The sequence below is a fragment of the Electrophorus electricus genome, chromosome 17, assembly GCF_041902795.1.
Source record: "Electrophorus electricus isolate QZ-2024a chromosome 17, ASM4190279v1, whole genome shotgun sequence".
Classification (NCBI taxonomy): domain Eukaryota; kingdom Metazoa; phylum Chordata; class Actinopteri; order Gymnotiformes; family Gymnotidae; genus Electrophorus; species Electrophorus electricus.
In genome coordinates, this window is record NC_137513.1 from 16343853 (window position 1) to 16370882 (window position 27030).

General features: G+C 38.7%; 1 protein-coding gene and 1 long non-coding RNA gene across 6 annotated transcripts; one reads left to right on the forward strand and one right to left on the reverse strand.

Moving 5' to 3' along the window:
• Positions 1-979: 979 nt before the first annotated feature.
• Positions 980-10723, reverse strand: LOC145651796 (uncharacterized). The gene is made up of 5 exons (XR_014117794.1): positions 4833-10723; positions 3185-3301; positions 2780-3088; positions 2579-2650; positions 980-1200 (listed from the first exon to the last, which is right to left on the reverse strand). It is a non-coding gene; the product is annotated as an uncharacterized LOC145651796 (long non-coding RNA).
• On the forward strand, positions 3908-26519 carry csnk1g2a (casein kinase 1, gamma 2a). 5 transcript variants are annotated; one of them, XM_027027219.3, is made up of 12 exons: positions 3908-4060; positions 11296-12011; positions 13974-14043; positions 16897-17045; positions 17233-17467; positions 17612-17697; positions 19357-19441; positions 19568-19716; positions 19844-19927; positions 21903-22004; positions 24411-24517; positions 25388-26519. In XM_027027219.3, the coding sequence occupies exons 2-12, from the start codon at positions 11769-11771 to the stop codon at positions 25440-25442; spliced, it is 1365 nt and encodes a 454-aa protein (XP_026883020.2). In that variant the 5' UTR covers positions 3908-4060; positions 11296-11768; the 3' UTR covers positions 25443-26519. The 5 variants fall into 5 exon arrangements, with proteins under 5 accessions (XP_026883020.2, XP_026883029.2, XP_026883037.2 ...); XM_027027228.3 differs by having other exon boundaries at positions 19571-19716; XM_027027236.3 differs by lacking the exon at positions 21903-22004.
• Positions 26520-27030: the final 511 nt, after the last annotated feature.

Sequence of the window (27030 nt, forward strand, 5' to 3'; positions counted from 1 at the left end):
TGGAATAGCATGAATGTGTGTATCAGTTAACTATGAATCTAGATCCCATTTAAATTTGCATTCAGAATGAATGAAGGCAAAAATGAGTCATATTACAATAAGGGTTAAAGATTTTGCACAAGTTCTATAATTCTTACCATGTCAAATAAATAAATGGAAACCTTGCTGTAGATAATGGATTTATCAGTTATAAAAAGAATGATGGTAGTGTGAATAACAGCATTAATTCCCCCCTTCACAGCTGTAGAACTGATCTCGGCTGAGTATGCATGCACAGTTTTCTGTAAGTGCATGTTAATTGTCTTTTTGGTTATACATACATGTATAGCTGATTTAGTAAAATGTGTTTAAAACACACACACACATCTACAACATGTAATATGTGTTGAATATATATGGAAGATGTGCTGAATGCTTTTTGACCGACTTCTTACTCTCTCTAGTGTTAAAAGGGGGCAGTGCAGTCACCTCTTATTTCTCCCGTTGCTACATTGCCCTTTTTGAGCAATATAACCATTTGAGACTTGATAGGATGAGAATTCTCTTCCTACCACATACACTTTAAAAATAGTCAAGAATTCATTCAAATGTTAATATGCAGTTTCATTTTTTAATTGTGGACAGGTAAGGAGTCTATCTGAAATCACAAAAATACCTGCCTCAAGCAGGTCATAGAATGAAGCAAAACCACTTCCTGCAGACCTGCAGAAATGTTTGTCATTCATGACCACACTGGAAAAACCCAAATCAGATTTCAGCTTGTTAAATTATTGTAAGATTATAATTTATTTTAACTAGTAAGTATTTTGATCTGTTGTGTGATTCCAAACTGAGGTAAACCTGGTTTAAAAAATGGTTGACACTTTCCATTTGCTCTTTCCATTTGTTGCAACACTGTCCATAACTGTTTTCCCTTATCATACCTTATCCTACAAAAGAAAGGTCTACATCAGTAATTGCTGTTTATTTGTTTATTAAGATAAAGCATTTCCCAACTTAAGTGTCAGAGGCAGCAGCTGATCTCAGCCTAAATAATTGGTGTTCTAAAAAGACTGTTGTGCAGCTCCAGGTCAAGATGGAGGGCATGAAATGCAATTCACAGCACCTGACAGGTGATTTTTAAGACAGCAACCACAAAGCCAATGAGAAACACTCCCGTCTTGCACAACAAATACCATATCAGTATTTTCTTTGAGATCCCTAAAAAGACAAAAAAAAAATAAATATATATATATATATATAATGAGTCAATTTGTAAGTATACTGAGAGGCCAAAGAAGAGTAGGAATTCAGTACATTTTGTTGTAGTGTCACTGACTTCCTTGTGTTTGGATTTGGAATGATCACTGTTGGGTGTGTGTGTGTATGTATGTATGTATGTATGTATGTGTATATATAGATATGTGTGTGTGTGTGTATATATATATATATATATATATATATATATATATATATATATATATAGATATATATAGATGTGTGTGTATATATATATATAATATATATATATATTCTCTCTCCAGCTCTTTCAGAGTGACCTTTGGCTTCTTGGCTTTGTCCAGGCAGAGTTGTGATTGTTCCATATTCTTTGCATTTCTTACCAATGAATTTAATGGTGCACTGTGGAATGTTCAAACTTTGGATTTTTTTTTTTCAGAAGCACACCCTTATCAATACTATTTTACAATTTTGACCCCCCCCCCCCCTTTTTTTATTTTTTATTTTTAGAATTTTGCCTCAAAAGGTCTGGTAACCTTCAGGACAAGATGTATTATGGACTACAGTACTATGGACATAATTCCAGTTAGGTTAATATCAATTATTCAAGGATGTAACAACAAAATGTGAAAATGTTCAAGGACAGTGAATAATTATGCAAGGTACTGCAATTAGATGTGAGGATTATAAAGAATTTATAACAATAGTCATAGTCACTCTCAGATGAGATGCTAAAAATCCAGTATTTGATTAAATCATCTTTCAGAGCCCCACCTGCAAACCCCTAGTAACCCACAAGAACATAATAATGTGGTAGTTCTGCTCCTTAAAGAAACCATCGAGCCATCCACCAAACAAAGGGTTTGAACAATGAATACCAAAGTCTTTTGGGAGGAAAACATTTCATCTCTACTTCAAAAAAAGCAGAGTATTTGTTCAAATACGTTACTCCCCAAACTGGGTCTACCTACAATTGGATGACATTTACAGCAGATGCTCATATCCAGAGTAACTTAAATATTCATCAGTCAAAGAGTACACATCTTCCCAGGGAACTGAACCCAAGACCTCAGTATTATTAGAACAATGGAGCCACCAGCTGAGCTACAGGGGGCACAACAATATATTAAGCAGGAACAGATTCAAATGCAACTCATTCAAAGAAAGATTATTACAGCATATTAGAGCAATACAAATTGATTTCATTACAGAAGAACTAATAAATTATATATATAAAACCCAAATAACATATTTGAGTAATGTAACTGACTTTATAGCAACATTTTCCAGTCTGTTTATGTATTATGCATGAACATTATGCATTTATTCTACTGAAGAAAATCTGAGAAAAACTGCTCACATGAAGAGGGTAGCTCATGGGGTAATGGCTTGATTGAAGTTTGCACTGGGGAAACTGAGGAAAAATGACAATCTATACAAAAGAACAGACTGTAAATGAATTCCAACATCCCTGGTTTATTGTCCAATTAATGCAAGACACACAATTTCTTGAAGCATAGCATTAGTAAAATATTGAAATTAGGTATAGGTGCTTATTTACCTCTCACAGTTACATCTGTACCATGGGAAATAACATAAGGTGGGTCACTCTTGCAGTTGTAGAGCCCAGAGTTCATCTCTGTTGCTGAATTAACATGCAGGGTCAACTTCACATTGTGCATAGATGCTGGAGAGGTGATTGCCAAATGGACAATCTCCTCTTCAGGGGACAGTCTCTTATTTTTCAGCACCTTGATGCCGAGAATATTACCCAGGCACAGGAAGTTCCAAGTTAGATTGAAGCTGTCCCCAGAGCAAATGTTCAATTGCTCATATCTGGGTTTCATATAGACAGTGGCATTGCAGTCTTCTAAAGAGATAATGATTTAAATATAATTAATGTATGACGAAGAAACAAAAAAGCTATTACCACACAGAACTTTTTAAACTTTCAATTGAAACTCACCTTTAACATTGCTGGCAGACTGGATTAGTAAAATAAAAATAAAAATCCACATGACTTTCTTGCTCTTCATAAAATGAGACAACTTCATAATTCTTGCTTCGAAAGAACTCCTGAAAACTGTAAGCACACCTCATGCAAACAGGATATGAACAGATGATGATTAATGCATCATCAGTTCACTCACACACACACACACACACTATATATATATATATATATATATATATATATATATATATATATATATATATATATATATATATATATATATAGTCAAAGATATCTTTCATAATATTTAACTGAAAATATTTCCCCATTTTAAGCATACAAACAAATAGTACACCAATTATCGATGCAATTGTGAGAATAAATAATCCTATGTCAGGTTTTGTTCGGGTTTGGTTAAAATTGCAAGCCTAATTATAAAGTATATTTTGGCATAAGCTGTCTTTAAATCATCAAAATACATATATAGTAGCGTTTGGCGCAAGATGTCTTTAAATCATCTAAATACATTCAATCATTACGTATTTAGCTTTGGGTGTTTAATTTTCGAATTAGAATGATCCCCACGTTAAGCGGATTTCTATGTTTATAACGAGATCAAATTTATTATCTCATTGCGTTGAATAAAAGTGCCTTTTTCCAGAAGAGCGCGGAGTTTTATGTTCCGCGATTCTCCAAGCTAGAATGCGCAAGTTTTTGAACTTAAATCAAGTAGTGTGATCGGGCTGCAGCGAAGGGAACTCGCTAGCTCAACGGTGAGTCTTAAAGAGGCATCGGTGGGAAGGAGAAAAAATTGAAAATGGTTTTAAGAATTTGGCGTTAAAACGGACAGAATGGGAATTCCTACAAACTTGTAACGCACATTTTTAGGTAAATCTCTCATCTCTTCCTTAGTATTTCCAATTAGTCGATGTGTTCAATATTCTGTTGAGAGAATTTGCATCGATCTCGAGTGCTCGGATTAAGGAGTTGCCCGGCTAATGGCAAACTATATAGCTGGCGAGCTAACTAACAAGTAAATGTTATACCACAGGACTGTAAACAAGTGTTAATTTGTTATTTAGTTTACAGTTAGTAATTCTCACTTTCAAGTGAAATATAGCTACTGCATTTACCTTAGGTCAGTTTGCTGTTATGTTGACTGAGTTGACTGGCTATCAAACTTAATATGTACATTCTAGATATGCTAACATAGCTAGCTAAGATAGCTAAAGAAGCGTAGGCCACATTTGAATGTCTAGACATTTAGCTATGTTAAGTTAGCTAGCTAGCTAATCATTTTTGCTCGTTAGCTAACGCTATCTTTCTGTATTTTCAAACTTAGTCGCTGAGGATGTGGTAGCTGTTAAGAATATATACTTTCCCATTGGGTAGCTAGCGGATGGGCACCCAGTGTGTTTTGATTCAGTCGTTTTAGCTAGCTAATTTTGATGTTTTTTTTAATCTCATCAATTAAAAAAGGAAATGTCAGCCAAATACACTGTTATTGGAACAAACTAACCAGCTAGCATTAGCTATCCAGCTAAACCAACAAGGCAGTTCACCGATACAGAAGTTAACCTTTCTATTAGAATTATTTAATAGTTAGCTAGCTAGCTAACATCTTCATTTAGTCAGGTTCTCGTCTTGCTTATTAGCTTACATGTCAATGCGTGTCGTTTAGGTTGTTTTTTGTGCTGTGCTGTAGCCTATAACTAATTACTAATTAAAGATCTAGTGGGGAACAGGATTGCTATCGTTACAATGCGTTGAGAAATTGTCTTTGAAAATACAGCAAGAGGGCCTTATGCTACTTGGCTACCTAGCTTTAGTTAGCTAGCCAAATAACGTGACGTTGGCTAGCTAGCCGTGCGAGCCTAGAGCTACCTACAAACCGGGAAATTGTCGATTTTTAGCTGACTGAAGTTTATTTTGGTATAAAAGGAGAAAAAGTGTAGCTAATATGGCAAGTAGTTCAAGAACATTAGTTCGGTGGTTTGTATGTAGTTGGTTTTATTAACCGATAAACCTTGCTTTTAAGCTTTAAAGAAAATTGTGTGAACGTGTTAGACTGCTGTCTTTTACTATATATAATTCATTTGATTTTTGTTTCTAATGCGCAATGTCGCTCAGTTCTATTAAGCGTTTTTATTAGGGATGTGTTAAGTCATTGTTTTGACCGATTTATCATTTCCTAATTACTACTGTATTCATTTAGAACCGTATTGCCTTTTCATTGTATGTTTGGAATGAAAAAGATAAGGATATGTTAAGTGAAAATAGTTAATCTCTATTTTAATTTCTGATATAATGTACTGGCCTGGCATAATTTGGCTTCCTTTCACCACAATATGCCCTTTTGATACTTTGTCATGTGTCAATTATCCACTCAAGAGCACTTAGTTCAGCGGTTATAAAAATACGTTCTCTTGACAGTTTCTAAGACTGTAATGCTGAATTCAGACTTCACAAATTCAGCCCTATTTTGGCATGATTATTTTTGTAGCTAAGAATTTCTAGCATGTGGACCAATTATGAGTGTCAGGAGCAAGCAACAGGTCTTGTAGTGTAGTGTGACATAATCCAAGAACAGTGACATGGTGTCTGGGACATGCCAACAAAAAGTCTAGCATCTTAGAATTTATTGAATTTTCTTGACAAGTCTGATAACCCCTACGACTTGTCCCTTGATATTGAGCAATAGGATGAGAGTGCTTTTTCTCACAAATGCAATGAAGAGAAAGAGGGATGCCACTGTTCTTGATTTCAGTTCTAGTGATTGTGAAATCACCTCATATTAAAACATTTGTTTGTATCTTCATTTATCAGAGTATTCATTCCCAAAACCTAACAGTTGTTTCCCCTTGGAGTCCTTCGATTTTCCTACACCAAATGTGTTACCAAGCTACAGCTATGTAATGTTCTTGACATGTTAACACAATGTTACCTCAGGTTATTTTTGAAGAATAGAAAACCCTGTCTTCCTCAGGAATGGCTCCACAATCATTTTTTTTTCTTTTAAATTTCTTCTCTAAACACAGAACTGCCAGTATCGCACACAGTGCTTTTATAGCCATAATTAACCATTTCTTCACCCTCTTTCTTGGCAGCCTACAAGCTTGCACAAGGACCTGAACGATTCTTGGTTGGCATCAAACTTTGTGTTGCCAGACCATGACAAAGCAAGGATATAGGCCACTATGATCATCTAATCTGGCATGGTGACCATCATGAAAGGCAAAAATAGAATGTATTCTGATCCTGACATAATACTGATGAGGGGTCCCATTTTCCATTGGCAAGAAGCAGTTTTGCAGTTTCAGGGTTAAACAGCAGGAGTGATCAACTGGAGCTTGTGGGTCTCCCTTGTTCCTCTGTGTGGATTCATATTCTAAGCAGCCTGTGAGGTCCAGGCACATTAAGTACTTGTTGTAGGGTAAGTGGTGCATTCTGAGGAGAAACATGCATCTGAAGCTTGATTAAAAACTAATTAATTGAAGTCTGAACAATAGCTAACTGAAATGGAGTCAAAAGGAGTGTGACGACCCAGAAATGTAGAATGATTAGTAGTGGCTTGAGCATCTTAAACAAGGATTTGGGCAGAGTAGTTGTTGTCTCACCACTGAATTTTGTAGGGAGTGCTTGTCCCTTTCCATATCATAAATGCAGCTGTTAACACAAGACCCATCAGCCAATGACCACCTTTATAACACAGTACTTAGAGAATCTAATGAGTTAATGCCCACTTTTGTTTCTGTTGTAATGTAGAAGCATCTGCAGCAGTGTGCAAATACATTTAAACAAAATGGACAAAACTGATTTTTTAAAAATCCATGGCTTTAGGCCTAGGCCTCAGCAGTGAAAAGCTTGTGTCCAGCAACCTCATATCTTTTTTCCATTGTCCAACCAGCCACTCACCCTGCCCAGGGAGTTATCCCTCTTCATACGACCTCGAGTCGCATCCAGAGCTGCAGAGAAATGTATTTTTAGCGCTGAAAGTCAAACACTAGATAACACTTCCTGTAGGAAGGCAGTCTCTGGTTTCATGTCCCTTAAGTCCTCCACCTCAAGTAAATTTCATTTAGATTGGAAGACCTAGATTGCCTTTGGTTTTTTTTTTTTTTTTTTTTTTTTTAATATTAAACCCATTACTGTATCATTATGGTGTGATGGACATGATTTTCATAAGTCACTGTTAGATCAGATGTAGTAGTAGTTGTTTGTTAATTTATGTAAAGAAAAACGTATGCTTATAGGTACACAATTGAGATGTAAGGAGCCACTATTTTTCCTACAACTATGTTGAAAACCTGATCTATTGTGTTGTCTCCATAAAACGTTCCTTTGGTTTATATACACACACAGGCTCACAAACATGATTTGTGATTTCATCAACTGGTATTAAATTGGATCATGGTATCAATACATTTAATATTATTTTTGCCTTTGCCTGCTTGCCGTTAACAAAAAAACACCACAACATTAAAAGAATCAGATGAAGTTTCAAAGATGGTCAGTCATTTTAGACACAAGCAAAAAATATTCTTTAGGTGAAGGATTATGGAAAAAAAGAAGAAATAATTAATAATACAAACTCAGCATATGTGAAACTGTGTTAAGTTATGGTACATGTTAAAGGAAACACATTTATTCCAGGATAAGACTGGTTCTGCATCAATTTTAGAAATCCAAATTTCATTTTCAAGTTCAAGTTCAAAGAGGTTTTATTGTCATTTCAGCTATATACAAGTACACAACAAAAACGAGACTGTTCCTGCAGGACCATGATGCAACACAAAACAACAGTGCAACAGACAACATGCTACACAAGTTCAAACAGTCCAATATAGTGCAAAAATGTCATTAAATAAACAAAAATAAATACAGAACAGGACAAATACAAAATGAATAGACAGTGCAATTATTTAGTGCAGTACACAGTACTGGGAATATGTAAAGTGAGTTGTGCATAGGAGTCAGTGACATGCTACACTGAACATAGCAGTCACCTGTAGCAGCCAGAACAGTTTGGAGTACAGTGCTGGTTTAGTACAGTATTCTAGCAGCATTTTGATACAATGGTTATACAAGTTTGGCTCATTGTAGTGTTGAGATGTAGTAGTCATCATCATACGATGATCTTTCTAGTAATTCTTACAATATCTGTGTATCTATCTGTGTATCTAAATCTACAAACTTTCTGCAATGTTATTGAAAGATTAAAAGGAAGCTTTTCCTATTCACTCCCCCCTTGTTAGGGCTACATACTTGCTAGTTCTTTGTCCCTACAAAACAGACTTTTATGAAGAGTTAGGAGTCTACCTTGCTCCCCCAAATACCCCAGACTCCATTATAGCATTGATCAGTTAACAACTAAAAGTGTCTTGTAGGCTTTAGTTATATAATTTAGAGATAATCAGTTCAGTCACCCCAGCTCAGTGAATATTGGAGAATATTCAGCCCAGTGTCACATACCAAACAGCTAGGCTGCTAAGATGACCACAGGAAGACAGAACATGCCAGTAGTGCTATGTAAGTGTGGTGCTTCACATCAGTAAAACTTCCTGTTGTCTCGATGTTGGCGGTCAATTGCTTTTCCTGTCTAGGTGTTGTACGGTAACTAGCTACCATTTGCTATCTAGGACTTGAACAATAACTACCATTTACCTTCACAGCAGGATGTGAAATAATGGGAAAATGGATAATGGTTTCATTTTTAGAAATTCAAGAGATTGATGTATTGGGGCATCTTTTGTTATTTTAAGTGAGACAGTACACATTCCTTGTTATTCTTAACCAAGCGTGCCACATGGTACTGGCTGACTCTTTACAGTATTGTTGTATATGCTGATACGTGAAACTTGCCAGTTGGCAATTGATATATTTTCATAATTTCTTCTTCTAGTCAAAATATCTGAAGGAAACCTTGAATTTGAGTGTTCTTCTATGCCTTAACGTTATGAAAAATGCTCCTACTTGCAAGCTAATCTTACTGATAGAGTGCCAAAATATTATTCCACTTTGTACTTTGCAGTTGTACGTTATTGCAATGACTAATAATAAATGTTAAACATGAAGTCACTTGGAGCTCTTGTTAATGCACATTTCCACAATCCAGAGGTAGTACTCGTACAAAAAAAAAGACAATTATAATATGCTAGGTTTTCCACAAAGTTCTTGACTACACTGTCTGAAAAGTTGCTTATGTTAAAAAAAATGTGACTGATCTTGTATGGTAGCAGCTAGCTAATAAATATACCTGTTAGATTACTAATAGTAATCCTCATCATCAAAAGTAGAATATATTTTTTTTAGCTGACAACTGGAACAAACCTGCTAGTTTAAGAACAGTTACAGTAATCTGCATCACCATCAGCATCACAAACATCCCATGTTACGAGCTAGCATGTTACAACTATTTTTCTTGGACATGCCTTCTTTTTGGGATCTAAAAAAGATTTGCAAAATGCCTAAAATGTCCAGGATTTGGCTTTCCTTGCTTGTTGACATTTGCTTTCCATGGCCGCTATACATATATGTACACAGGTTTTGCATTGCTCTGACCATTCTTTATAGGTCCTGCCTTCTTGCATGCAATAATTAGTCAATTATGTACATGCCCTCCATGCAACCATTGATCTGTCTGCTTCTCAGAATGTATGTGTAGCTGCTTCAAAGAAGTGCATGGCCAGAGGGCATGCATGATTTTTACCTTCTATATGATCTTTTGTATGGAGCCTCAACAAGGTCTACAATGCCCAAACACAGGACTGATGGTGATGCTCTGGTGGATAGCTTGTATTTATGCAATATCTATTTTGTCCCTCTACAGCAAGCATGTGACAGCAAAATAATTTAACATAAATCACTTTCCTTACACTCATCCCCCACCACCTTTACTCTGAAATGACACTTTGGCTTGTAAGTCTAAGTTAAACAAATGTTTTAAAGGATCTGACAGAATTATAGATATTAAGTGGCCAGAGTGCCTTGTTAAGTAGACATCTGCCCTGTTTTTTTAAAAATAGTGTGTGTGTGTGTGTGTGTGTGTGTGTGTGTGTGTGTGTGTGTGTGTGTGTGTGTGTGTGTGTGTGTGTGTGTGTGTGTGTGTGTGTGTGTGTGTGTGTGTATAGGTGCATCCACTCTGGTTCCCATGCAGTCTGCCCAGTTTTGTATGTGTAACCTAACAGAACTATTTAGAAAGGAACTAAGGCCCTGGTCACACCTCACATTAACATGCGTCTTTGGTGATCTGATCTAGGGATCTGCCAAGACAAACAGCCGTTTGCACCTGTAAAATTTGAATGCACCTCGAATGATCTCGAATGATTGGCTTGCTTTTTCATTAAAGGAAATGCCGTACAGCTTTACTACGTCGCTCTTCCACTGCATTTGTTTTCAGTCGGAACTGTCCCGTGAATCCTTGCTCATGTTTCAGTATGGGCTATTACAAATTTTTTGATTGATCATTGAATCTTCAGTCCAAATGGTAATGAGGTATTTAGTTTCACTGGTGCACCAGCCATGAGTATTGTTTTTACCCACTAGCATAGCTTGCCAGGGCATTGACATGGTTAATGTGGCCGGTACTTCATTGTTGTCATGGATGCATCGAGATGCATGACCGTTCACTCTACAGATGTAGTGTGGCCAGATGTGTTCCAGACTACCTCTGAAAGTGGTTTGATGTTATTGCAATGCTTATTGTAAGACACACTGTATCCTATTTACAGTTGTACTTAGTGCTGGCTACTTATGATCTGATCACCCAGGATGCATGTTAATGCCAGGTTGTTAAAGAGCCTAAAATGTATCTCATCCAGTTATGCTGTCATGGATTCTTGGCCACAGAAGACCAAAGGAACACCTTGTGGGGCATTTTCAGTGAAGTATTTAGCATGCATGCTGGACTTTTGCGAGCAGTGTTTTTAAATTAATGTCAGTTGCTGAAGGGTTTTGGAGATGAATAGCATTTACTGCTTCAGGGCCATCCTGTGTCACCTTGGTTGTCAAAATCTTAACTTGCTGTCAGTTTACATTGAATGTGTTATGATGATTGGCAAATTATTCTTACAGTGTCCTTTTCAAGAGTAAGTGTTGATTTTGAAACTTTCTCCTTAATGCAGATGATCCGGAGACAGCTGTGTTTTCCTCTCAAAACTGGCTGCTGGCATACAAATCATTTAACTCAAGGAATGCCTGATGCAGTTCCACGGAATCATCAGGAGGAGGCGTTGAGGATGGAACGCACCAGCATGCTGTGTCTTGGGTCCAGTAGCTAGGATTGTGAGCATTTGTTTGTAAACATGCACCTTTGAAATTGGATTTCAAGAAGGATGCAAAATCTGGGGAAGCCTTTGGAGTCTTCATTTTGAACCTAATGATCCCTTTCAAAAGCCTGGTATTTACAACACGCATTTCTGCTTGGTAAAAATCACACGTGGAGACAACTCTTTATACGTTCTGCGGACCCCTTACTCTGTACTGTCCTATCCTCCAACCCACCTCCCCCTCCTGTACCCCTGTTGATCGACGTTTTAGTGATTCTGGTTTTTATGGCAGCGGAGTAACCGTGGAGAGGCCGGGGTATCACAAGCTTATGGATTTTGATAAGAGAGGAGGAGGAGGAGGAGGAGGGAAAGGGGAGGTGGAGGAAGGCAAGAGGATGTCCAAGACTGGCGGGAACAGGACAGCTCATGGGGGCCGCAGCTCGGGCACCAATTCGGGGGTTCTCATGGTTGGCCCCAACTTCCGGGTGGGGAAGAAGATCGGCTGTGGTAATTTTGGGGAGCTTCGGCTTGGGAAGAACCTCTATACTAATGAATATGTGGCCATAAAACTGGTAAGCATATGTAACATTCTGTTTTGGCCTATTTGGTATCCCTTATTTCCAACCAATAGTTTATTTGATTTTGTGCTTCCTTGTTGGTTTTAGCTTGAGCATTAATTTATGGTTGGTATCCTTTAGAACTTTTTATTTGTATGGAGGAAGTGATTCAAATGAAAACTTGAGTGAAAAGTACCACCTTCAGGAGAATAACAGTTTTAAGGTAACAGCATTGTCTGTTGAAATTAATCCAAGACTGTAGAACCAGCCCTTTTGCTGTTGGAAGTGGAGGGCATGTTTCAAAAGCAGTCCAGTAATTTTCTACTATCGAAACGGATTTACTGGTGAATTTCCTCACACAAATTGAGCACAAAGTGATCGCCTATCCACACAGCCTTGACAACTAGTGGCAGGTTGATCATGCAGCTGAAGGGTATGCTATATAAAATGCATTCACTATTTGGGTATGGTAAAGTATTTCTTCCATAAATGACCAACCACATCAATACTAAAAAAAAAAAAAAAAAAAAAAAAAAAAAAAAAAAAGGGGGGGGGGGGGGCAAGGTGCTCCTCCTTGACATTCGTCCATGGCATTATAGTTTTATAGGAGGTGTTGTGCTTGAGTTTTTATATATATATATATATATATATATATATATATATATATATATATATATATATATATATATATATATATATATATATATAAATAAATAAATATCTTATGTGGTTGTGGTTTTTGTTTTTTGTTTTTTTTGTTTTTTTTGGAGCACAAAGACGATGTTTAATTCTTGGAGTGTGTTTACTCTATTATAATATTTTTGTTTAAATTGCCTCAGTTTGTAGAGACATGTTTGGTGTTTGGATGTTGCAAATGTCATAAAAGAGCATCATAAATTCAGTAAAGAAATATCCCTTCATGTCTTTGACATTTGAAATGATTTATAAAGTTAATTAGATTTATTATTAAATATTGATCATAACAAAAATAGTTGTTTCCCATGGAAGAGAAACAACCAATCTGGCATTTGGCATTGTAAATAAGTTTATTTTAGCCCTCCTTTATGTAAAGGTGGGTCAAGGTCCAGGCAGACTTAATGGTTGGAATACAGTATTTTCATATTTTAAACATGGTCAGTTTTGTTATGGTGAACTGTAACTGTTTCTTGTATTCACCCATCTCATAAAACACATTTAAATAGAGCTTTAGAAGTCTTGTTCTGTTTGTGCATGGCATAGACTTCTGAGGTGGGTAATTCACCCTTCTGTGTGTTTTGACACACTTTTGGCTCTTGGAAGCCTCAAGGTTTTGTTAGTCAGCCTTTTCCCTTGTGGAGATTTAGAACATCCTGTGCTCTTTGTACTTTGTTTGTTTGTTTGTGTGTGTGTGTGTGTGTGTGTGTGTGTGTGTGTGTGTGTGTGTGTGTGTGTGTGGTTTTTCTGTTCTGCCCTCTGTTCCACAACCCTTCGTCTTGGCATGCTCATAGAGAGCTGCTCCTGGTGTCAGTGATGACTCAGTCTGTCAGGATCCTGTCCTTTACATTCGCACACATGCGCATGCACCATGAGGACCCTCTACTGCATGCACAAACACAATTGGCCATGCAAACATGGATGTGGCCCATGAGCATCCTGTACTGTACATGTACACGCACATCCAAAGAACTGCATAGCAGTGAGAATGCAGTGTGTTTCTAAAAAATTGCACATGAATGCATATGGAACATGGATCCCAAAATATATATAGAAAGATTGAATAAATGCCAATACACAACTAACTGGGTTTTTTCATAGCACTGTAACTCTAAGGTAGGTTAAATCAAAAATGAAATGGAAGTCAAATTGACATTTGTTGTATTTGTTTATTAAACTGTTTAAGCAATAAAACAAATGCAATGTATATTAAGCAATGAAACAAGCTTCTATGTTTTGTGTTTTCAATGTTCTTCTCCCACCCCTGAACCCCACCCACAACAGGAGCTAATCAAATCCAGGGCACCCCAACTTCATCTTGAGTACCGGTTCTACAAACAATTGGGAAATTCGGGTAAGTTATGATTTGTGTTTATGTAATCTGCAGTTCATTATTTCTCTCTCGCTCTCTCTGTATGTGTCTGTTTATAGTTGTTTATTAAAAAATTATGTATTATACATACACAACAATTATTACTGGCTAATTGATGATCTGAGTTGGTGTAATGTAAAAGTTTGGTGTCCTTCTTTATTTTGTACCAATTTGGGTTTGGCCTGTCCATATCCTCGGTTCAGGGTTTAGCTGCTTTAGCTAAATTGCAGTTCTGTTCCCATACATGTTCTGATAAAGCTTTGATAAGGCTAGTGAGATTTTTTTTAAAATCTAAGGCGGAAGTGTGTCGGTTTTTATGTTTTCTTTGTTTTTTCTGTTCAGTTGTTGTCAATCCCCACCTGCAAACTAGGTTTTTCACATCTCACAATAATGCTACCAGCCTGGGAGGGTGAGGCTAATTCATGTTTCCTCTGAGACTCTCAAAACCAGCTTACATAACATCAAGACAGCTAAACCTCTTTCAAAGCCCAGATTGCTCCCCTGCCCGGTTCTGTAAACGACGCTTAACAGACGTCCGTGATTGGTTAGTGCCAGGGAGTTGGTGGCAGGGAGAGGGCAAATGGTCCATCCTTCCCACCCAGAGAACAATGCCGATTTTGCTTTCTCTGCCCTCAGGCCATGGCTGGTTGTGACTGGATCAGAGTTTGAGCTTGTAATCTCCTGACAATGGAACAAAACCTTAGCTGTAGCACTTGAGATTATGGGAGGTGTTTGAGAAGCCAGCAGTAAAACAACTTGAGCAATAAGATGCAATGAGCACTTTCCTCTGCTAGACATGTAGCCTTTAAAATGAAATTTGAACAGAGTTAACCTGAGTTCTCCACAGGTGATTATTACTAAAACCCCACAAGCCTAATAAATCATGTATATCTATGCATTTATCAGATCATTTAACCATACTGCTAGGACAAAGAGGTGTAGGGACTGGATTTGTCAGCATTTAAACCACACACACATTTTAATATGTTGTAAAAAATATTTCTAAGGGCCAGACAATTTATTGTCATCTTAAACTGATGTGTAAACATGTGAAGCAGTCTACTACTTAAAAAAAACAAAATAAAAAACCCAAATTGCATAACTTTAGTGCATAAAAGCTGTAGAGCGGCACTGTACGAAGGAAGCACTCACGACCAGATGTCTGCCGACTGCCCCTCAGCCAGTTCTGTGTTGTTTCTCTGTGCTTTTTATAGCCACCTCAGAATGGGGGGGGGCACGTGCTGGCGGCACGCTTTCCACGTCCCCCCATGCCTCTCCCAGACGCCCTGCCGCCTAGGCTCACTCCGCAGGGAACAGGATGGGCACTGCCGAGCAGGGCCTCCGCACTCACTTCCTGCCCTGCTGTGCATATTTTATTGCAGCTTGTGCTCTGTTCTGCTTTCTCTGTATGTGTGTGCTGCATGGTAATGTGTTTTAAAGTGGCCAAAAGCTAGGAAACCAGCTCAGATGGTGATGCCAAAAATATTTGTGCCAAGTTTTGGTACTGATGCTTAGTCATTTATGGATAATGCATTACAGTATATAGACGTTACCTTTGATGTGTTGCTCTGTAATAGCATTGGCAACAACTGATGTGGGCAGCAGATCAGGGACTGTTGTATGCCGTAATGCTGAGTAAGGTTTAGGGTTGTTTAGAGAATTGAATTTTAGTACTAAACTTAATAATATATTAGAGATGCCCATACTTTTTTGGTCTAGAATCCACTGGGTTCAGTGCACAACTCATGATAACCTACTAGTCAAAAAATAAAGCAAATGAACCTTTTAACAAATTCAAAACTAGTTGCTTGGTTAATGTTTACACAGATTGCCTTTAATAAAGTTTAGTAGCCTAAACTTTAGTATTGGCCTACAGACTGGCCTACAAACTAACCCATAGCTTTTGAAAATTGACTGTTGAGCAATTCAGTGTTAACTAGTTTTAAAACTTTTTTTTCTGTCTGGGTTCACTTTTGTTGAGTTGCCATTGTTGTGAGTTTTTGTGCATTGTTCAGAAATGCCTCCATGGTTTTTCTTTTTTTCTTTTGGCTGGCAACATGGGACATTAAACAAATGCATCATTTTTATGTTGAGTTGGGGGGGGATACGTTTTTGGTTTCCTTATACTGGATCTCTCACTTGCCTCGTAAAGGAGTTCACAGTGTACAACTAAGAATACAAATGCTACTGTAACCTTCCACTGATACAGGGGTACACTGAAATAAGTCCAAGGAGAGTTCCTTTCTGAGTTCTCCAGAGCTTAACCCTGTCCTCGTAGCCTCTCCTATTCCTGCAGGGGGTGCATGTCACTAGACGAGTCATTTCCGGACCTAGACCCTGACCTACTACTACTAGCACTACTACTATTATTAACTGAATTAGCTAGATGACTTAGTTTCTTTAAGGAAACTCAATATCAGTTTGCACTCAATATTTCATTGCACTGCTTTGTTATGGATGCAAAAGCAGCATATGGGAGGCTGTTTGGTAACTATGGTAGCATAAGTAGGGAAAGTCCTGAGCAGCATGACAGTGGCCATGTTTTATGTTCATCATGTTGATCTTTCTTCTGGAAGAAGTGGAAACTCAACATTTGAATGTAATGCAGCCCATTTTTAGATTATTTAGTTACCTGAGCTCATGTGAATGCCATGATTTTTTATTATTGTGTATTCCTGATATATTAATACTGAAGTGAATTAGTTGTTGTTTTATAATGAACATCAAAGACCATGAATCAAAATTGCAGTTAATTGTGTATTCCTGCTGTATACATAGTCATAAGCATTGTTTTGGTGATTTTGTTATGAATGCGTGTGTGTGTGTGTGTAACAGAGGGCGTTCCCCAGGTGTACTATTTTGGCCCTTGTGGCAAATATAACGCTATGGTGCTGGAACTGCTGGGGCCCAGTTTAGAGGACCTGTTCGACTTGTGTGACCGCACCTTCTCCCTCAAGACCGTCCTCATGATTGCCATCCAGCTGGTGAGGCAGCACTCTTAACGGAATAAGTAAAGTGTGGCATGTTGGCATGATGACGGGCAAAGCTCAATTCTTGTTGGCTCTTTTTTTTTTTTTTTTTAAAGATGAGCATGAAAATTTCTCCTTGTGCATTCAGAGTAGAATGTTGTTTCACTGCTGAGCTCTGCACCTCTTCCTCCCCCTACCGTAGATCACACGGATGGAATACGTACACACCAGGAGTCTAATTTACAGGGACGTCAAGCCAGAGAACTTTCTTGTGGGACGGCCGGGCAGCAAGAGGCAACACACCATCCACATCATCGACTTTGGCTTGGCCAAGGAGTACATCGATCCCGAGACCAAAAAACACATCCCATACCGGGAACACAAGAGCCTGACGGGCACGGCCCGCTACATGAGCATCAACACGCACCTGGGGAAAGGTGCAGCACGCCACCTGCTTAGTGTTTTAGTCTAGAGCTTACAGAATTCTTTATCAAACAAAACAAAGCCATAGCCCTTTAATGAATTTAACAGTTTGCATGAAAGCATACAGTCTTCATTTTTGACTTTCTTCTGTCCTACAGAACAGAGCAGGCGGGATGATTTGGAGGCGCTGGGTCACATGTTCATGTATTTCTTACGAGGCAGTCTGCCTTGGCAAGGCCTCAAGGTAGGGGAAAGTGCTGCCCAATATATAATTATTGTATTACTGGCATTTAAAATCCTGATTGCACACAAGTTTGCTAAGTGCAAATGAGTTTTCCAACAATCCTATTTTTGTTTTGGCTTATTGTATACCAGACCATTCAAATGATTGCTGTAATCTAGCTGCTAGCACACCTGTACCAGCTATTCAGTGTTCTGACTGGCTTGGTTCAAGAGTACTAGGAAGCAGAATGGAGCAAAACCATTGACTGGTGGGTCCTGAGGATTGGGCCACAGTGCATGATGCTGAGTACTGCCACCATATAATATATACTATGCATACTACTAATATACTACACAATGATAAATGAAAAGTGGTAGTATGTCCATGAGCCATATAAGATGCCATAAATGTTTCTTTAAGTAAAAGGGGGTAACCACATTTAGAAGTCTATACTCCTGGAGTAACATGGAGATAAAAATGGGGGGGGGGGGGGGGGACATGAACATGCATACTGCCTCAGTCCACGCAAAGGACCCAGAGCAAGTTTTCTAACAGCCAGAAATGGTAGCATTAAATATATAAATGCCTGGGACAGTATTTCTCCCATCCTCTCTTGAAGGTCAATTGAGAGCACACTGCTAAATCCCACCACCTGAACGTTACATTTCCATTAAAGTGTGTACAATGGACTCAACAGATTTTCCTAAGATTCTTAACGCACAGTCTTGTAGGTAAAACATACATTTAAACGTTCACATAAAATGGGTCCAATATTGAAAGTCCAGGTTCACTTTTACATTTCACTGAAGGGTGGGCCATAAATGCAATATGCATATATGCACCTGTCTGTACATATACTCAACAGTGAATTGCAACCTGAGAAAACGTTCAGAATTTAAAATAACAGTGCCACACAGACTCAACTTCCCATTTCTCTTAGGTTGACAAATAGCAGGGCAAGAGGAATATTGAACAGAAAAGTGCTGTTACATTTTCTGTCAGGGCTGATGGAAAGAAGCACAGTTCACACAAGTGTCCTCTTGATGCTCTGCTGTCATCACAGGAAACATTTCAGCTTAAACCTTCAATTAAACCCTCAGTTTCTTCAGAAGTCTGTTGAATGCTAAAAAGCATTTTAGTATTGTGAGTACACCTAAATACTTTACAAATATGCTAAAATTAAAAATATGATGTTGACTACTGGTGTCAACTGCTGTAACCCCTTTAAAACATTTAAGACAAGCTCCAGAGTGCATGCTGAAATGAAAACACCATATGTAACCTGTTCTTAAGCATTTGGGGGGAAAACTTCAGGGCAAACAAGGAACGAGATGATTTGATAAGGGTTTCAGTTAGTGGCTACTTTGAGAGTTCTCTTATCTTCTCTTATATCACAGCGATAGCTTCTCTATCTAATGTTGCAGACATTGGTAAATAACCACAGGAGGCATGGCTGACCCATTTAAAAGAGCTCAGAAAAAACATTCCGAATGGTTTGTTGTTTTGCAGGCTTTTAAAACATTTACGCAGAAACAGTTTCAGTGGCCTATCGAGAAGTCAGCGTAAAAGTTAACAATGGTGCCTGGCTATCTGTTTCATGTTGGGACACATCTACTGCCTTCCTCTCTCTTACTCACCATCTTTCACTCTGTATTTAAATTATTATTTTTTTTAATCTAGGCTGACACACTAAAGGAGCGCTATCAGAAAATAGGAGACACAAAAAGAGCAACTCCAATTGAAGTGCTCTGTGAGAGCTTTCCAGGTTTGTGTTGGTTCTAGCATCAGCAACCAAAGACAAGATGCTAATGAGGCAAAAAATGAATAACTTCTAATGGTTGCATAATTAGCATGAACATATGATCTTATTTACTCTGACTCTACCCTACAGAAGAGATGGCCACCTACTTGCGTTATGTGAGGAGGCTGGACTTCTTTGAAAAACCAGATTATGACTACTTGCGCAAACTCTTCACAGACCTCTTTGACAGGAATGGCTACGTCTTCGACTATGAGTATGACTGGGTTGGCAAGCCTCTGGTACGTTCCTATAGGAGCCTGTCTGATGCAACAAAAAATAAAGATTTACCATTTGCAAAGAAGGTCCTTTGTAGTGAGTCACTAGTGAAATTTGTTTATGGCTTTTCCTGCTACGTGCTGCGTTCAGCCGACCCCGATAGGACCCATTCCCACAGATACTCCACTGCAGCCCAGCAGCAGAGAAAAAGCACAGCAGCAGACCAAAAACCAGGTAAACACACACACTCACACCTGACCTGATTGTTAAACACACCACACTTGATTGTTACAGCAAACTCATTCATTACCATAGATGTGCAAATAGCACGCATATATGTGTAGATTATGTGAAACGGGCCTGGCCGCTACATGGTTTCTTAGGGCGTTTTCACACTAGAGCTCGTTTCCGGACCCAGGTCTGCTTGTTCTGCCAGTTCGGTACATGTAGTCAAGTGTTAAAGCTGTTTTTGAGCCCAGAAAGTGTCCAGAGTACCGATCTCTGGTACTTCTGAAATCGGAGGTCTGGGGTTCCCTTCTAGCGAGCTCTGGAGCGGTCCACAGCAGGTGTAGAAGCTGTCTGCTCCCTGCACTCCATGTGTGGCTGTGTGATTTAGTTCATTTTGTAACGCGACTACTTTGACTTTTCACGTTACATCCCTTTTCACATTCACGAGTAAATAATGCTCATTATAAGCTTTTTAAATCCATTTTTCTCAGGTACCTACAATTTTTTGCACATCATTGTAAGTATATTTTACAGAAAAAAATGTCTTATTCGGGAACAGCTCCTTGTTTGCAGGTATTTCTGTATGGTAACATCCCATGCATCATAAAAGCTCTGATCCTTACCACCTGAGTATTTGTATCAAAGCAAAATAATAAACCTTCATCCATTTTTTTCCCCCCCTACCATTTTGCAAACCTATGTGCAGAAAAGTGATGTATGGAATTGTACAATCGATCCATGGTTTTTTTTTTGTGTGTGTGTGTGTGTGTGTGTGAGTGTGTGAAGCAAACCAGTGATAACTAGCCCCTCCCTCAGAGCCTAGAATCAATCCTGGGTACAGAAGCAAGTATTTGGGACAAGTGTGAAAAGGCCCTTAAAAGTAATAGACATATCAGATGGAGCTTCAGTAATTCCTGATTTAGCCATATGCATCTACATCTCAACATGTATACTGCTTATGGCACCATCTCTCAGACTCTTTTGGTGCCTTTCCGCATTGCCATGAGCAAAAGAGCAGGCTGCCCCCTGCTGGGCAATTCTGGTAGTACTGGGTTACAGGAGGAGTCTGCTTTAATGGACCTTGTACAGCGACTGACCTATAGCATAAAGTTCACCTCTGTAATGGAAACAGTATTTTTTTTTTTTTAGTAGATGGATTCCATTGATGACCTTTCCATATGGCTGTAGCCATATTTACTTAAGCAAAATGCTGCTTTTATGAAGACATGACTAATTTAAAATGCATAGTTATGATTCCATGGAGGTAGGTTGTACTGTACTGTGCATATGTGCGTACTTTGATGGAAGAAGTTAACCTGAACATTCATGGATACAGAGCCACTGTCTTGTGTAGCTATGTGTCTTAAAAGTGCTTTATTTTTCATTTCCTTGTTATAAGTTAAGGAGGCAACCCTGTGATGCTTTGGAGGTTGCTGATGCTGAAACTTGGGACTATTTAGTTGCACCACTTGCATTTAGGTCTTGGAAATGGAGCAGTGACTCCTGTAGCCAGTTTAATAATTATTCCAAACATTATTCGTCATAAGGTTAGATTGAACTTTGGCATGACACAAATAGGTGTGCTTAAGATAAGATAAATATGGGGATAAGGTTTTGGTTCTTTTTTGGCATGGTATTTGAGTGGATGTGAGACCATGGGTGCATGCATGTGTGTTGAGAATCTGCAGAGGTTTTCCATCTAAATCATATGAGGCCCACCTCATCTCTGCATGCCATGTGCTTATTCTCTCTCTCTCTCTCTCTCTCTCTCTCTCTCTCTCTCTTTCCTTACGTGCACGCACACTTTCCTCACCTCTTTCCTCTGTTAGCTAGAGTGGTCTGCTTCTGCATGGGAAGTATTCCTCTTTAAAACTTTCTGTTGTTTTTCTTTTTGTTTGTTTGTTTCCTTTTCACTCCCACCTTCCTCCAACTCCACTTCTTGTGACCTTGCCATCCCCCCTCCCCATTGCTTTCACACCAGTCGCCAGAACCCAAAGGAAGTGAATCCCAGCCAACTCCTGTGACCAACAGGGAGCTTCTGGGGTCGCACCTCACAGCTGATAGGCTGGGGGGCTCAGTCCAGGTACTGGGTGTGTGCGCTGTGTTGCTTGGGTTTGATGTCTCTCTGTGGCTCACATGCAAACACCCACAATTTTTCTCTTTCTTGTCTTTCCCACACACTCTACCTCTTACAGACTCTTATACTTCTCTCTGTCTCCCTCAAATGTATCCTGTCTCTTGCTCTACCTCACACACACACACTCTAAATACAATCACAGCAGTCACAATTGTTTCACTTTTTTTTACCATTTCGCTTACAAAAACCCAAATTGTCTCTCTGTACCTCTCACAAAGACAAGCACACTCTCTAAAACACATGCGGGCACACACCCACTCTCTCCTTCCACTTCAAATGGGTTTTTTCTCTTCCTTGTGCTTCAGAAATCTGTTTATTTTTCCTACTATGTACTGTGTTTCCCCTCTCCAACTTTGTATACCTCGCTCACTGCATGCTTCCTAATGCTAAGCGAATATGAAGGAGCATCTGGTGTCTTCACTGCAAATCTTGGTGCTTCAAAAAGACATGGAAACGTAACTCCTGTAAGAGTTGGCTGCTTGGAATTAAACATTTTCTACAGGGTACAAATTTATTATTTTAACAAAATTTGTTGTTATGGGATTCTAAAAAAGAGACAAAATACATTGTGTGCACAATTATTAGGCAAGTTGTATTTATGAGGATTCATTTTATTATTGAACAACTAGTTCCCTCAGTCAATCCAAAAGGTTAATAAACCTCAAATCTGAATATTTAAGAAATAAAAGTCAGGTTTTGGCTTTCTTAGGAGAATATTTGTGTGCATAATTATTGGGCAATTATGAGTATGCAGAATTATGCAACTAAATGAAATTTTCTTATCTCACTTGTTTTTCAACAACTCAAAACTTAGAAATAAACATCTGACATTAAAAAAAAAAGAAATCCGTGACCAATATAGCCACCCTTCTTTTCAATAACAGTCATAAGCCTTCCATTCATGGAGAATGTCAGTTTCTTAATCTGTTGATGATGAACTTTTTGTGCAGCAGCAACCACAGCCTCCCAGACACTGTTCAGAGAGCTGCACTGCTTTCCTTCCCATAAATCTCCTGTTTAAGAAGGGCCTACAAGTTCTCAATAGGGTTTAGGTCAGGTGAGGAAGGGGGCCATGTCATTATCCTTTCATCTTTTAAGGCCTTTATTGGCTAGCCATGCAGTTGAGTACTTCAGTACATGCAATAACAATGTACAAGCATTGTCCTGCATAAAAATCATGGCCTTCTTAAAAGATGCAGACTTTTTCCTGTACCACTGCTTGAAGAAAGTCTTCTAAAACCTGTGGTAGTTGATTTTTGAGTCCCTCTTCAACACAAAAAGGTCCAACTAGCTCATCTTTAATACCAAGCCATGGTAGTACCCCACCTCCACCTTGCTGGCGTCTGAGTAGAAGTGGAGCTCTGTGCCCGTTACTGATTCAGCCCACGGGCCCATCCATCTGGTCTGTCAAGAGTCACTCTTGTCTCATAAGTCTTCAGATATTTCTTGGCCTATCTTGACGTTTCACCTTATGTGTCTTGTTCAGTGGTGGTCAGCTTTCAGATTTCCTTATCTTGGCCATGTCTGAGTATGGAACACATTGTACTTCTGGGCACTCCAGGTAGGTTGCAGTTATAGAATATGACAGCACTGGAGGAGGTTCCTGGTCATTTCACATTTGATTCTTATCAAATCTTTGGCAGCTAATTTGCATCTTTTCTCAACAGGTTTCTTGCGACCCTGTTGACTATTTGCAAAATGATTGATGGTTCTGTGATCATTCCCCAATATCTTAGCAGTTTAAGAGTGCTGTGTCCCTCTGAAAGACTGCAATTTTTTTACTTTTCAGAGTCAGTTAAAAAAAATTTTTTTTTGGGCCCATTTTGACTGACTGAAAAAATCTGCCTAATCATTATGCACACCTTGATATAGACTGTTGATCCCCTCATTACACAAATACACATCACCTGATGTGCTTAAATCCAAAAAGCATTCAAGTTTATATTGCTTGGAGTTAGAAAATATGCATAAAAGTGATATGGTCAAAAACTCTCTTGCCTAACACAGTGTATATTGCTCATATCTGTATTTTAACTGGGTCCAGTTTCTGAGTCAAGATCACTGTAGTGTTATGTTCATCTTAAATGTGAGAGTGTTCAGTATGATACTTGCTCTACCATTTAACAATGATTTTTGTGTTATGATGCTTTAGAGAATCTTTTCCCTGTTTAGTAACAGTCCAGTTTTCTGTTTAGAGTTTCTGGTTTACTCTGGTTTGTATCTTAGTATTAGATTATTGATTCCCTTTTTAAAAATCCGTGCCCTGAATGGCTAATCAATATCAACAGTACGTGTGTGTCTGCAGAGCCCTTCAGTCAGTTGTCCTTTCCTCTCCTGGTTTTTTTTCTCCAGGTAATGAGTTCGACCAATGGCGAGGTGAACACAGATGACCCCACAGCGGGACATTCAAACGCGCCCATCACTGCCCCTGCTGAGGTGGAAGTCGCTGACGATACAAAGTAAGCACTTGCTCGTAATCCAGCTCTCATTCAGAATGTTACGATTATCTGAACCAGAGCGTGAGGGTCTGTGTGGGTGCCAGAATTTTATGATTATGCGTGTTCTGTGGCTCCTTTGGGGAAGTCAAAGCTCATTCTCACAACTGATTCATTTATACAGCAATAGGAATGGCACACAGGAGGAGCTTCAGTGCTGTCAATTAAATTCATATACTTGAGCAGCGAATTTAGACATTGGGACTTTTGCAGAATTGACAGCAGTGGTGGTGGTGGTTTTTTTTTTGTTTTTTTTTCCTCCTTTAACTGGATTTGAAAATAAATTGCTGTTCATCCCTCAAGCTAATGGAAAAAATGAAAGTAAGCTTGAACACAGGCAGTTTTAGTTAAAGGCTAAGCAAATCTGACTTGAAACAGACATGCAATTTGACTTGTTGCTGATGAAGATGACATACAATAAGATAGTTAGCTAGTGGTTTTTTATTTATATATATTATCCATACACTGTCAGTAGGTGTTTTTAGAAGGTAGGTGGTATATGTTAAATATCAAATATCATATACAAGGTATACATCTCCATGTGTTTTTTTTTTAGTTTGTATAAATTAGTGCTTTGAGTTGACCTTTTCTTGCTGTTTTTTTAGTTAAATACATTTCTCAGACATTTCCTCCCACAATGTAACATTTATTTCTTAAACTCCAGAAATTTCACTTTTAGCACATATTTACTAGAAATTGTGTAGTAACACCAATAGTTCAAGTTTACATTTTAAAAGTGTGTAATTTGCTGTTTATTATCCTTTAATGAAAACAAATATGGGAGAGGATGGAAGACTGCTTTGTCATCACTTTTTGCTATTTTCTTAATTTAAGGTGCTGTTGCTTTTTCAAGAGGAGGAAGAGGAAAGCCCTACAGCGACACAAGTGAAGAGATGCAGGCCAGAGGCTCATCAAGACATTTTTCTCTCACTGGTGTGATCTAAACTAGAAAAATAAAGAAAGGAGGGAGGGGATAAAGAACTGGAGCAGGAGTGCGGCGCGCTCCTCTTCATCTGTGTGTACACACGAGCGCGTGCGTGTGTGTGTGTGTGTGTGGGGGGGGGGGGGGTTGTGTGCGTTTGTGCTCCAAACATCCTGCACTGCAGAACAGACACTCACTGCCTCACCTGTGGCACCGGAAAGGACCCACTGCTGCCTCTAGACCACCACCGTCTTTTTAAGGAAACAGTTTAGAGGAGTTAAGTATATTTGTATGAGGTGTAAGACACAAGAAGGGACTAATATAAGAACTGAACGTGATGTGCTTCAGGGTCTGAATGGAGATGGACAATTTAAACTTGTATTTTAGATCACATGGAAGAAATTTGTTGAAAGAGAAAAAAAAAAGTTTAAACACCACCCACAAATTCTGGATGAGTAAGATGTGTTCCATGGCATTTTATTTCATGGGATCAAAGTAGGAAATGGGAGAGTGGAGACTGCTGACTGTCATGCATTGAGTTTGGAATAGGAATTTGAGAAATGTCAAGTATGCCAGGAACAATCTACTTGTGTAAATGGTCTGTCCTTTTCTTTTTATAATTTAAGATGACATTGTTTGAGAGCTGCTCTCCCTGAGTTGGACAATTTTAGATTTGTTTGCTTTTTTAATTGCTATTTTGTTTCCTGTCCCCCCCCCCCCGTCCATTTTTGAGGATGGTGTAGCACAGTGGCTGGTCTCAGGTACTGTGGAAGACTGGGAGATGTGCATAAAATCTCTCTTCTTTTGACTTGCACTTTTGAGAGTAAAGGAAAAAAGAAATCGGGCATTTACATTTCTGGGCGCTGCAGAAAGCTAAACTTGATATGGGATCATTTCTCCAGCAGGCTGGTCTCTCCTATAGAGACAAATGTAAAGCATTTGGGGGTAGGGTGGAATGTCTTGTGCTTTTTATTTTTCCACAGTAGATTTAAGTTACCTGGGAACTATAGTTTGTGCCTTTCTGAGTAAACCGTTTAACACTAATGTGTCACTCTGAGATGCTTACCCAGTTCAGGTGCCCTCAGCCCTTACTCAATTTTCTTTGTTCGGTTTCCACTGTGCAGTCCAGGGTCAGCCAGACGGAGCAAGTTGCCATTGACTTTATTTTACTGTTGTAAATGGCATAGTTAGCTTCAAAGGAATGACTATATGGGTTTATAACCAGTAACAAAGGTTGCCTATCAGAGAGAGGATGTATGACGATTTACATACCTATTAAATGTTGCTTTTTTTTCCTTCTATGCCTCCATATGGTGTTACCTTGTGTCTCCTACACCGTTCAGTGGCCTGGGTGGGCCTGCCAGGTGAAGCAAACATTTGTTTCAGAATTGGTCCATGGCAGTTGGCTAGTTGGTAAAAGTGCGTATTTTAGTAATAGGCATTAAAAGTACAATCTAAACACTAATCTGAAAACGCTGATGTTTTTGTGCAGTGTGTAAAGACTGCACACACTAACTTTTTCGAATAGCTTGTAAAGGAGAAATAAGTTTAGTTT

Bases quoted from the DNA above. Each gene is read 5' to 3' on its own strand.
- csnk1g2a (XM_027027219.3), top strand. From the start codon at position 11,769: ATGGATTTTGATAAGAGAGGAGGAGGAGGAGGAGGAGGGAAAGGGGAG. The intron at 14,044-16,896 runs GTAAGTTATGAT...TGTGTGTAACAG, and splicing joins CAAACAATTGGGAAATTCGG to AGGGCGTTCCCCAGGTGTAC. The intron at 19,442-19,567 runs GTTTGTGTTGGT...TCTACCCTACAG, and splicing joins GCTCTGTGAGAGCTTTCCAG to AAGAGATGGCCACCTACTTG.